At 37.0% G+C, this 12327-nt stretch overlaps 1 protein-coding gene across 1 annotated transcript in view; it reads right to left on the bottom strand.

Moving 5' to 3' along the window:
• The window catches only part of LOC135250526 (dachshund homolog 1-like), a 102557-nt gene that overhangs the window by 8409 nt on the left and 81821 nt on the right, over nt 1–12327 (bottom strand). The window contains exons 7-8 of the mRNA XM_064326882.1: nt 804–949; nt 345–492 (exon numbers count right to left, since the gene is read on the bottom strand). Of these exons, the coding sequence (XP_064182952.1) occupies nt 345–492; nt 804–949 (294 nt within the window). The remainder of the gene's footprint in view (nt 1–344; nt 493–803; nt 950–12327) is intronic.

Below are 12327 nucleotides of genomic sequence, written 5' to 3'. Positions count from 1 at the left end.
ATTATACACAAAGATAAAATTTTAAAAAGCACAATGCAGAATTTAGATCCATATTACGCTTTGTTGAATATCTGACTCTCCGTCAAATGTTTCCAATGTTGACGATTTATTAATTTATTTACAACAGCAACAGCAACAACAATAACACACACACACACACACACACACACACACACACAATGCTCGATTACGTTTGTTTTCTTTGACATAAACGAATTCAGTGTCTTCGTGACGGCGATCGCTTTCGTTTCCGTTCACCGCTCTTTTTTTTTACCGTTTAGCGAGCCCGCGCCTTACACGGGCTTTGCGCCGAGAGGCTCCGGTTTCGTGCGCGCCATAGTCACCTCTGTTCTTCTGCTCCACGGCCAGCTGCCTCTCCAGGGTCTCTCTCATCTCCCGCTCTCGAAACAGCTCCATCTTCAGCTCGCTCTTCTCCAGCTGAACCTGCTTCTCCTGCGCTCGGGTGTTATCGATGGCAACCTTCAAAAGGCCCTGCGGACACAAATATAGCGTGCGTTCATTTTTTATATTCCTCATATTGATACAACTGATGTTCTTGTGAACAGCATGAGATATTATCAACACTGTCAGTAACATGTTTTTTTTAAATTATTCTCATGATGGTAATAATAAGTATTATTATTATTATTATTATTATTATTATTATTATATTGTCTTTAAGGTATGTCTTCCCAAAACAAAGCTTGTTCATACTATATATTTTGCATTACATGGTCAGCGTTGACATTTCTGATTCTGGAGAACTATGTGAGTATGAAATCAGATAAATGTCGATGCTGTACCTGTATGTTTGTTAGTAGTGTTTCTATGGATGACAGGCCTTCAGGAAAGAGGAGATGAGAAGGGAACCCAGCAGGTAAAATCTGGCCAACCCGGGACGGTCTCCCATAGCTGTCTCTAGCCGTCGGAGTGCACTGTGGAGTCTCATCTAAAAGCCAACATGTGGAGAAATAACTGTCAAACAACTCGGTGGGTGGCAGTGTAGCATGATGCTTAGGGAACCAGGCTTGTAGCTCTGAGCTTGTAGGTTCAATTCCCAGGTGGTGCATTGCCCTGGTACCCTTGAGCAACATACTTAACCCGAATTGCTTCAGCAAATATTCAGTGTTATTATTACATGGCATGTACAGAATGTACTGTGCTAATTACTCGGTATAAGTGTGTCTACTAAATGCCTTAAATGTAATACATGTGCTCAAATTGTTTTTTGGAGAACTGCTTTTTTGTCTTTTCAGCTGTAGCATGGGCTTGTTTGGGAAATGTTACATCAATTACTTATTTCTGGTTGAATGCATGGAGAATAATTCACATCTGTCTTGGACACAATGTTACAGCATAAACACAATGCATATCACCCATATTTAATTAACCGCTTATAATAGGTTAAAAACAGTGCAGGTTGATGATGTTGTCATTATATCAGAATATATTTGAATGGTTATATTTTTTAAGGAAAAAAAACATCCTAAAATATTTTGTGGGCAAATGATAGCCCAGCATGCAGTAACACACTCCATAAACCATGAGCTTGAAACGATTGACAACCTTTCTTTTTCATCCTCAAATATAGTTTATCAATACGATATGTGACCTTCAGCAATGATTTAGAGCATTCAGGTAGATCAAACCATCCAGCACATGTGTTTAATGGAAAATTTCTATATTTAGGAACATTTGTGCTGAAAGCAAATGCCAGCTCTTTTCCCTGGAACAGTGAACAAGTTTTTTTTTTTTTTTTTTTGGAAAAAGCATATTTTTTCCAGGAATGCATCAAATATAAAAATCAATATAATAAAGTACATCTCCACACAAGCCCCGAGATGAACTGCTTATGTGTTTAGACAAAAAGCATGATTGTGGGTGATGATTATTCAACACCATTCTCATTTACGGTCGATTGACTTGTGACTTGTGTGCGTAATGATATTGACTGCTCAGCCTGGAAGTGATGGGGTATTTATAAAATATAAATAAATTAAAAGGCACAAGCGGAGCATATGCCCTGAGCATAAATTAATCCTGACAAAACACAGTTTTGTAAGGACATAATCACTTAATTTACTATTACTTTGGTAAATGACAGATTAACGCTGACTCACTATATCTGCTCATTGTACACACATTTGTTTTTTGTTGTTGTTTTATTCACAGAATCAACCACATCAAAGAAAAGTGTTTTTAGGTTCTTCAGCTTGTACATAATAACATCTGTTTCCAACCTTTTAAATAATTTGTTTGTTTTTTTTAATTGCTTGAGGAAGTACAGGCTACTCCGCTCCAGAAGTGTACTTTTATAAGACCCTGGGCGTGGCCTGGTTTAGATGTCTCTCCCCACTGCACTCTAGCTAACCACCTGGATTGGAATGGTGAAACATTTAAAAAAGAAAGAAAGAAAGAAAGAAAGAAAGAAAGAAAACTAAGAATAAGACAAAGCTTGTGAATTTTACATGTTGAAGACCCCTTAACTCCAGAAATCAGTTAATTTCAAATGCCAGATTTATGCATGTTGAGGAAGGGGTGGGGGTCTAAAGATAGTTACCTTGACTAAAATGCAAAGATAATTATTTGACATATATTACTTTCCAATGGACTCAAACAGTCGCGACCACACCGTTGTCAGCATGCTGTCTTTACAGGCATATTAGAGCTCAAACCTTCTGCTACTTGACATCTTGAAATATCTCCCTCTTTTTTGAAAGTCTGAGATGTACTTCCTAAAATATTTTTTTATTGCTACCCAGGTGAACTGGGTCCTCCTAACTGCATAGCAGAATGTGTTAAGGTGCTCTGTGTTCACTGCTATGCTTGCCAAGACCGCAGGCCCTGACTCTTTAATAACATCCTCCTGTCCTCAGAGACTAAATCACATTACACTTTTACAGGGCTTGGTGAATATCATACAGAATACAAATTGAACATTCACCATTTAACAGATGTCATCCGAGTTCAAGATTTAGAATTCAGAGCAGCCGGAGAGGCCCAGCCTCAAAGGCCCAATCTCTTTGGTGTTTGTCAAACCCTCAATGACATCACCTTCCATCTATCACTCTGGTAAGGGCCGAAATTGCCTTGTGCCTTCCAGGATATCATAACTCTATACACATTTACAAGAAAATGCCACACAGTGACACTATCTCTGAGCTGTCATACAGAGGTGCCACTTAAGATCTTAATAAAAGCAGTTTCCGAGGGCCCCTTTGTCAGTGACAAATTGATAAACCTTGCAGGCAGAAGAGAAAATGTGCAGCACAATGATTTTGAAGATGCGGTTTGTTGTATCTAATGACTTTTTCAGTGTTTGTGAATGCAAGACAAAATACACCGAAATCATCTCACTAAATGAACAGATAACGATGAAACAATGGGAAATTTGGCAAAAAACCTTAATGTGAAATCCTGCAAAAACTAGATCAATTACATTCTGTGACAGTGCCACAGTCGGTCAACATTATTTTTAACTTGTTTTAACTAAACAACAGCTGAATATTTGTTTAAACCTGTGCTCAGGTTTAATTTATTTTTTAAATGGATTGAATTGATGCTGAATGAATATTTACCATTTCAAAGTACAAAAGACCATGAATTATAATATTAACACATTTATTTTTTTATATGATAAAATACAATAACTGTTTGCTGCAGAGACATTATTTTGTATCATTATGTAAAACCTACATTTAAAGCATTGCATCTCATGCTATGTTCAATGAACAGAATGGAAAATATTGTGACAATACATAATAAAACACACCTTTTCGGCAGTATGTCCAAATGATATCTGATATCACGTCCCCATTCTGTATGAACATGTATTTCACATTCACTTCTGATTGGCAGTCCACTAAATGGCAGCACCACCGATTGCTTAAAATGTAATGCTATGTGACTTATGTAGCAAACATGGTCTCCAAATCACCAATACCAAATCCTCCTGTAGTGGGCAGTATAAAAGCTTTGTTCCTTTCCGGATAAAAAAGAAAAAAATAGGCTTAATATCATTGTATTTGTTTTATTTAGCCTATTATCTACGATATGGCTATTTGAATAATCTGGATTTTGATTGCACAGGATATTTAAATGACAGATGCAGCTGGACCCAGTAAAACTGAATACCTTGATTGTCACTAATATTTCTCCACAGGGGTTTAACAGTGGGAGATGTGACACCACTCATGAAACACTCATGGCTTTATTTTTCAGGTCTCCTGTGTCACAAACAGCATTTTATGCTCAACTGTTTCAGGAGACACACATTTTTTTTTAATGGCTCACTGTAAATGCAATGCAAAGAGATTGAAAAGCCGTAATTTAACATAGCACCTCCTCTCACGGCTGCAGTCAGAATCTGTGACACTAGGCTAGCAATGATAAATCACTTTTTCCCTCCAGTTCATTTTCTCTCTCTACATTAGGTTTGGCTGTCAGGAATTAGGAACTGACTTCATAAACAGAAAATGAAAAATGAAAAAATACAAATAAAAAATAGATATAAATAAAACAAAACAAAAACTATCAGCTATAATCTACTATCGGAGTGATTTTGGCTAATTACCAATTTATAATATTATAGGTACACTGATGAGTCTTAGAGGTTAAACAATGGTGAAGCAAGTATATCCTAAACGAAAATCATACAGAGAATACAAACACTCGATTGACATGGCACATTCTAGTCAGTGTAATCACAGAAAGTGACAGAGGACAATGGGGAAATCTAACATATTCCTCAAAATAAACAGCTGTAATTGACTCTTGGGACATCAGAATATCCCAAGATGAATTTCAAATTTGTGAGTTTCAATCAAAATCCCAGACGGCCTTTCAGCTGATTCCCTAAGGGGAAAATGAGCTGAAATATATACAAGTGTCTCATATGTGTCTTTACAAAGTACAGCCAGGAAATTAATCAAGGAGAACCCAAAAGGGAAGACAGGGCACCGTTGCGCTGTGCATAACCTGGAATACACTGACAAGTGAAACCTGTCCCTTTGCAAACCTGATATGCATTCAACAAGGCAAACATTAGCCAATGTTTGCAAGCATAAACATTTTTTGCTTGCAGGAACATTTACCAGTAGTCTGAAAATGCAGTGCACAGAGAACAAAAATGACCATCGACAGAGAAAATCAGAGTAAGTCAGTAATCTTTTGTCTGTTATAATTCATTTTAATATAATAATTAACATGATATTTTATTCATTGGTATAGACTATACAATACATTTCAAAAAAACAAACAAAAAAAAACAAAAAAAATGGGTAATCCAAGGTGAAAATAATTTTCCTACTCACTGTCATCATTGGTGAATAAAATGTAACCTTCAGTCAGAAATAAGTCAACAGTTAGCATTAAAAATGGAACAGTTAGCCATATCTCCTTGCTGAATGCACATCAAGGCTCCTCAAAGGAGAAGAAACAAACACTGAAACCGGGAGGATAGTGGCCGGGGTTGGGAAAAGTGTTGCCACACTATCTTAGACCATTAGTTTCCATTTGGCCTGCTGCTGTTTCACAAAATGCCTGCTATTTTATTCCTTAGATTAAAAGGTTATGACCTTTCAGTCTGATAACACCAGTCAGCACTTAATTGGACGCTGTTCTCATTAATGCGATTCACAATGCGTGAAGGAAGGCCTAATGCTCGCCGTGTAAAACACTTTTGAGCACTACTGCGTGTCCTTGGTGGCGGTAAGCATGTTTCTCTCATTGAACTACGACTCTAAGCCACATTGTGACATAGGATAGAAGGCTGAAAATAAGAGCAATGCAATAAAAACTTGAATTTCAAATTTGTTGCTGAACGTTAAGAATGAAGCCTATCACAGTTAACCTGAGTTAACCCTCCCATGTCAAATAGCTGACTGGCTTGTTCATCCCACACAAAATGCTTTGAATTGATCTCAAGTAAGGCTACTTGAGTTCTTTCCCCCACTAATGGTTGTGCATTTGGACATTACATATTTTGCTGCACAAACCCATTTTGAAATAGGAGATGAGGTGAGAAGTGTAATCGGAATCTTTCACTTATGTGTTTCAAAGGCTCTAGAAAACACGACGAGTTCACAGGCATAAAATTAGCACCAGGACCTTAAAAAGCTGACATTTCGCATGACTTTTTAAAGAGTGACAACCTCATATTTTCTTGGAGGATATCATTAAATTTCAACTGCCCTATGGCTAAACTTTGCCATTTCTCACCATTTCACCGTGTCACTGTGCTCACCCTTCTGAAATAATGAGTCCTTTGTTTTGCCTTAATAAAATGAAATAAATTTTCAAGCCCAGCATATGACTGAGGCACAGATGGACAGAGCAAGGATAAAATATTCATGAATCTGCAGCTGCCTGTGATTGCAGTGCTCAAAAGTATCACTCCTCGAATATTCAATATTCTATGAATTATCAGCAAACCTTAAACAAGTGAAACAGCCTTTGTGCCACTTTTCATCAAGCCAGCACAAGGAAGTGATCAATGCACTGACGGATCAATACACATGCATGGTGAATACACACACGCACACACAAAACCCTTCGAATTGTTCAGTGAGCACTCAGGTGCACACACACGCATGCATGCACTGCACACACGTACACACACACACACACAAAACCCTTTGAATTGTTCATTCAGCACTCACATGCAAACACACACGCACGCATGCACACACACACACACACACACACACACACACACAAAACCCTTTGAATTGTTCATTGTGTTTTCATTCATCCTCTATGAATGAAATAGGTTTTTTACCACAGTATTTTCTTCTTTCTACTTAGAATGCACAATAATATTAAGTGACAGGTCAGTCCCATTGAAACTAAGATTGAAACTAGGACAGTCATTTTTAATCACTAAACAACAATTTAACTGAACCTGTCACTTTGCAGGTCAGACCAAAGGCCATATTTTATGAGTGGCTTGTCACTTTTTTCACATTAATTTTTAAAGCAAGAATACTAAATTGAATACACATGACATATTTTAAATGATTTTACTTGAATTAAACACTTAAAACCTCCACAAAATTTGAGAGATAAAAAATGAACTTGCTCCCAGTTTCATTTTTTTCAGCGTTTCCCACCTATGTGTGAGAGCAGAGGGCATTGTTCAATTGCAGAATGCAGAATCACAGAGGTATGATTCAGTTAAATCAGTAAAGACCACAGGGTATGGCATTAAATGAAGAACAAGTGGTTTAACTGGATGTGCCATCTGAATTACATAATGACTGACTTTGTGAGTGATTCTGTGCCATTTAAAATTGTATTCCTTTACAGAGGAGAACAATAGTCTGAATATAAAGTAATACATAATGAAGTATACAATACATCTAATGGTCATTGTTATTGTTTTTAGACAAAATATTGAAAATATTGTCCGTCAATCAAGGACAAGATATCTGTTTTTCCATTCAGCTTGACTTATTTTTACTGAAAAAATGGCAGAATGTTCATTTGTTGTCAAAGACAGCATTTACTCTTCTCTTGTATAATAGAGAAAGAACACCTCATTACCACTTTGCTCCAGTTTAAAACCTTGTATGACAGGTTATCAGGTCTGCCACCGGTGGGGGCGCGGAGGGTGGGGCGGGGGGTGGTTGAATGGAGCAGTCACGCAGGGTCTTGCATCTGTGAAGGCCTGGCGTCATGCAGATATTTCTCTCTTTTTTTGCATTTAAAAGTAGACCCTGGGATATGACAAGTGCTAACAGAGAAAAGACTGTGCTGTGAGCAACTGTGAATGTTACTCCCCTCCTTAGCTATAATGTCTTGAGAATCCATGGGCATTACCAGATGCAAACAAACCTGGCCACGAGGCAGGTGACTTCTGCATTGACAAAACAAAATAAAACACAATTGTTATGTATAGTGTAATATCTCAAGGAAGATAATACAGACTTCATTCAGGGGAAATATCAGCATAATGTTGTCAACTGAAAAAATTTATTTTCCGGAAGAAGTTTTACGTCAGCATTATCTTTGCATTTTATCAAACACTCCTACACCTAGCTAGCTAGCTAGCTATAATAAAAACCTTTTAATTTCTAGTTTGAACTAGCTCATAGCAAGAGCAATCACCGAACTAGCTAGAATAAGTTCAGCTGAAAAGCTGGCCAGCAAACAATGGCGAGCTGAAAAGCTGTCATTCTGTTTGGATTTCTTTTGTATTTGTTATTTTAGTTTGTTGTATCAGTTTATTGTTTTTGCCTGGAACCCATGCGGGTGAAGGGTGAAGGTTTTATTTGTTTTTGTGATGGTGTGGGTGAGCTCTCGCTCTCTCTCTCTCCATGTGGAAAATGATGGTGCAAACCTGGAACTGCCGCATTTCCCGCCCTGGGGTGTCACATGGCGTGTGACACTATCGTTGCCTTCCATTAACTCTTATGGCATATGAACGCTAGGAAAATGGGGAATTCAACAGAAGTAGCTATCTATACCAGCGAAATGTTTCTGATATTGCTGGCTATATCAGATTATTTCAGTAACACAGAGTACAAAGCTAGCTAGCGGCATAACCTTATGTCTCTCAAGTGAAAAATAAATATCACTGGAGTTTCCCTGATAGTTACAGCAAAGGTTAAAGGTTATAGGTCAGATGTCACCACAAAGTGCATCCCACTACCAAAGAAAAAGCACTTTCCATGCATATTTCCATACTCCCAAGCAAGCATTGACTGGAGTGTGAACGCGAGTGTACAGTACTGCAGAGCATGGATGTATACGGTTTGGGACACATCTACTTTGTTGCACATGTATGTAGTGAATCACAATAAAATAAATTAATAAAAGTTTTTAAAGTTACAATTGCATTCAAGATAAAGTAGTTATTACATAAAAAGGTAGGTTATTATATAAATGCTAAATTAAAAAGGTAGATTTTGAGAATGCACTTAAAAAGTACAACGGATGTGGCAGATCCACTGGGAGACTATTCCATAGCTTAGGCCTATATGCACTGAAAGCTGCATCTCCATATGTTTGTGACTTTGTTTTAAGGACGGATAACAAAGGGGAGTTAGTGGATCTGACAGTTCTACTTGGGTCATATAGAGGCAGCAATGCATATCATGTATGTATTCAGGGGCCAGGCCATGGACAGATTTAAAAACCAGGAGCAGAAACTTACAGTCACTTCTGAATTTAACTGGTAACCAATGCAGGTGCCTTAAGACTGGAGTGATGTGCTCTCTTTCATTTGCTCTTGAGACAACTTTGGCAGCAGCATTTTGCACAAGTTGAAGATGTCCTGAGGCTTGTTTTTTTAGGAAAGCCAGAGTACAGAACATTGCATTAGCGTAATCTGCTGGCAAACAGAGCATGTATAGGTTTTTTTAGTGTTATTTCGAGAAAAAATGTGTCTGACTCTGCCAATATTTTCAAGATGTTATAAATCTGTTTTAGTTACGTTCTTAATGTGTTGCTTGAAAATAAGGTCACAGTCCTATGTTACCGTGTAATACATCAATTTTACACAGATGTGACCCATGCTGGTAGTCTGAGGTCTCCTGAATGAATAGAGAACATTGTGGGAGGGGGTGGGAGGGGAGAGGAAAAAACATTTGTGTCCTTTTGTATTCGACATTGGACGAGAATTTAAAATAAATGTGAAATGCTGTATTTTTGACACAGGTGGAATTTGTCACCATTGCTACAGAATGAGATTACATTATTAAATACACTTTTCCACTCACCAGATACGGGTCACTGATTGCAGAATATTTATTGCCCTCTCCTAGCCTTAAATCTTAGCAGAGGAAAACATTTCGGCAATGTAAGACATTTCAATGGAAGACTCCCTCACTGTTTCAACAGCATTGTTTTTTTATAATAGGATTAATAATTCCTGTTGCCATGCAGTGGGATATTTATGCAGGACACAAAATATATAAGTGTGATTCTTCAAACAATTATTACTTGCACAAGTTTATTCCAAATAATCATGCTGAAAAGCTGATCAAAAATCAGTCAGATCAACAAAAAAAAAACATTTTCTGTCTAGAATTTTCTGTGGCTTTGATCCACATACTTTTCCTCATATTACAATATGTATATATTATAATATTTTATTTTGGAAGAATATGCAAACAGGAATAATTTAGCTCGACAAGCCTTGATTGAGGTGGCAGAAGAGACTGTACTCAGAGACCGCAGCATGAACTAGAGTATATAATGATTACAGTGAGTGAAATACAAGAAAGCATCTTTTCCATAATGCCTGTTTAAAAATTCATAGTACACACTTCAACAATTACCTCTGTTTTTAAGAGACACAACACTCCTTCAAACTGTCAGCCATTTCACTGCTGAACTCCAATAGAAAAAGGTAATACCAGCTGACCACCCAACCACGCTTGATAATATTATGCACTTTATGTTTTTACAAAAATGTATTTTATGTTTTTACTGTATTCTATGTTTTTACTTGTATTCTATGTTTTTTTACTGCATTTTATGTTTTTACGTTTTATTATATGTTGTATTTAATTGCCTTAGTACTGTTTTCACTGCTGCACAACCAATTGCCCCTCTGGGGACAAATGAAGTTCTACTTGACTTGACTTGACTTGAAACCAATCCAATGCAGCAATATTGCAATGTGATATTATGTTACCCTAGTTACAATTTTTTAATTTTTTAAAACATATAATATTTGATTAACAGAGCGATGGAACATGACCATCAGATCTGTAAATTTCAAGTGTTCAAGTGGCGATAATGAGATGAAGCTGGCTGTATGCTCAAATGTGCTCAAACCTAAGCACAGAAGTACAGCTCATACTTCCTTGGACATCAGTTCCATCTGACTTTTCACAAATTTGTCTCAAACTATTTTAATCCCTTGCATCAGACGTTGCATCAGTACAGTACAATATTTGCATCATTAATTTCATGCCCCTCACTTCATGCTATTATCAGGATTACTTTGGTTATTAGTCTAATGCCTCGGTTACTTTCGGTGTATCTCTGTACCATTTCTCTTGTCTCACCGCATAAACGTGTGTGTGTTTTTCAGATTGCCTCATTTATTATGATAGCTTCCTTGTGTAAATTGTGCTGACTGCTCAGCCTTGCACAGTCCTCATTAGACTAATGAAAACCTTCAAAAAAACAACTTGCCAAATAAAGGTCTGAGGTTATTATGAAAATTACAACTCTGGGAGCAAGGAGAAGCTCTGTTCATTAATTCATGCTCAGCAAATTGCTAACTAATTTAGTTACACACCTCTGCATTAATGGAGTGTTTTATGAAACTGTTTTCCACAGGCTGAGACCTTGGATGCACCTATTGGAAAGCTCAGAATTCTAATCAACTGAAGAGACACATTAGCAGTTTAGTATCGAAATACTAATGGCAATGTTAAATGTAACACAATATAAAACACACACATGCACGTACGCACGCACACACACACACACACACACACACACTGCTATCCCTACATAGTTTGTTTTGCTTACATTTTTTAGCATAATTTTATAAATACATAGTTTTTCAGTAAAGATGATCATTCAATTACGATTATATTTTTAAGGGACTATGAAAATCATACAAGTACTAGCAAGAACAAATCACTTAATTAATTATAAAGATGTTTGCGCACAGGTGGTGAAGCGAATTAACTCGCTGCATGTCGAGTCAGGTGAAGACCAAGATATCTAACTGGTATATGGTGCATTGAAATAGTTGTTTTGTAGCAAGCCAACTTGGGAATGGCATTTTTGTCATTGTACTTCTATATGGTGTAAATTTGGTGTAATTGTACAAAAATGGCTAGATATAGTTATATGCCCAATAGCTGGTCAAACACTGCAGCTGACATGTACAGTAAGACAAATGTTATTGTGAATATGTACATAAATTAACCAATAAAAAATATTTTTATTTGCTGACTAATTTAATTAGCATATTCCAGGCAGACTGGCCATGTTTTAAAACCTCAAATGCTCTTTGCGAAGCACTTGTGTTTTTGGGTACTCATCCACAATCCTAAAGTTTACAGCCTTAAACTGGCAAGAAGGAAACAAAGCCCCTGCCAAAGACTCCTTACATGACACTGAATTGAGTAAGCACGGCAAAACAGTCTGTGTTTATTCTTAAATCATAAAGAAATCATCAGATAGTGCCTCAAAGTGGAGAGGAACAAAAATAATAATCTAAGTCATCCTGGATTTCCACTTAAAGGTCCAGTTATGCTAACAAGAACCACATAGGATTATATAGTTAACAATAAGGTTATATAATAAATCAATCAGAGACAGCCAAAAAATTGGGTGTGTCAAAATGAACTGTTCAAAACA

This window comes from Anguilla rostrata, chromosome 3 (genome assembly GCF_018555375.3).
Source record: "Anguilla rostrata isolate EN2019 chromosome 3, ASM1855537v3, whole genome shotgun sequence".
Classification (NCBI taxonomy): domain Eukaryota; kingdom Metazoa; phylum Chordata; class Actinopteri; order Anguilliformes; family Anguillidae; genus Anguilla; species Anguilla rostrata.
Note: the sequence above shows the minus strand (reverse complement) of the source record. Positions and strands in the feature narration are given on the sequence as shown.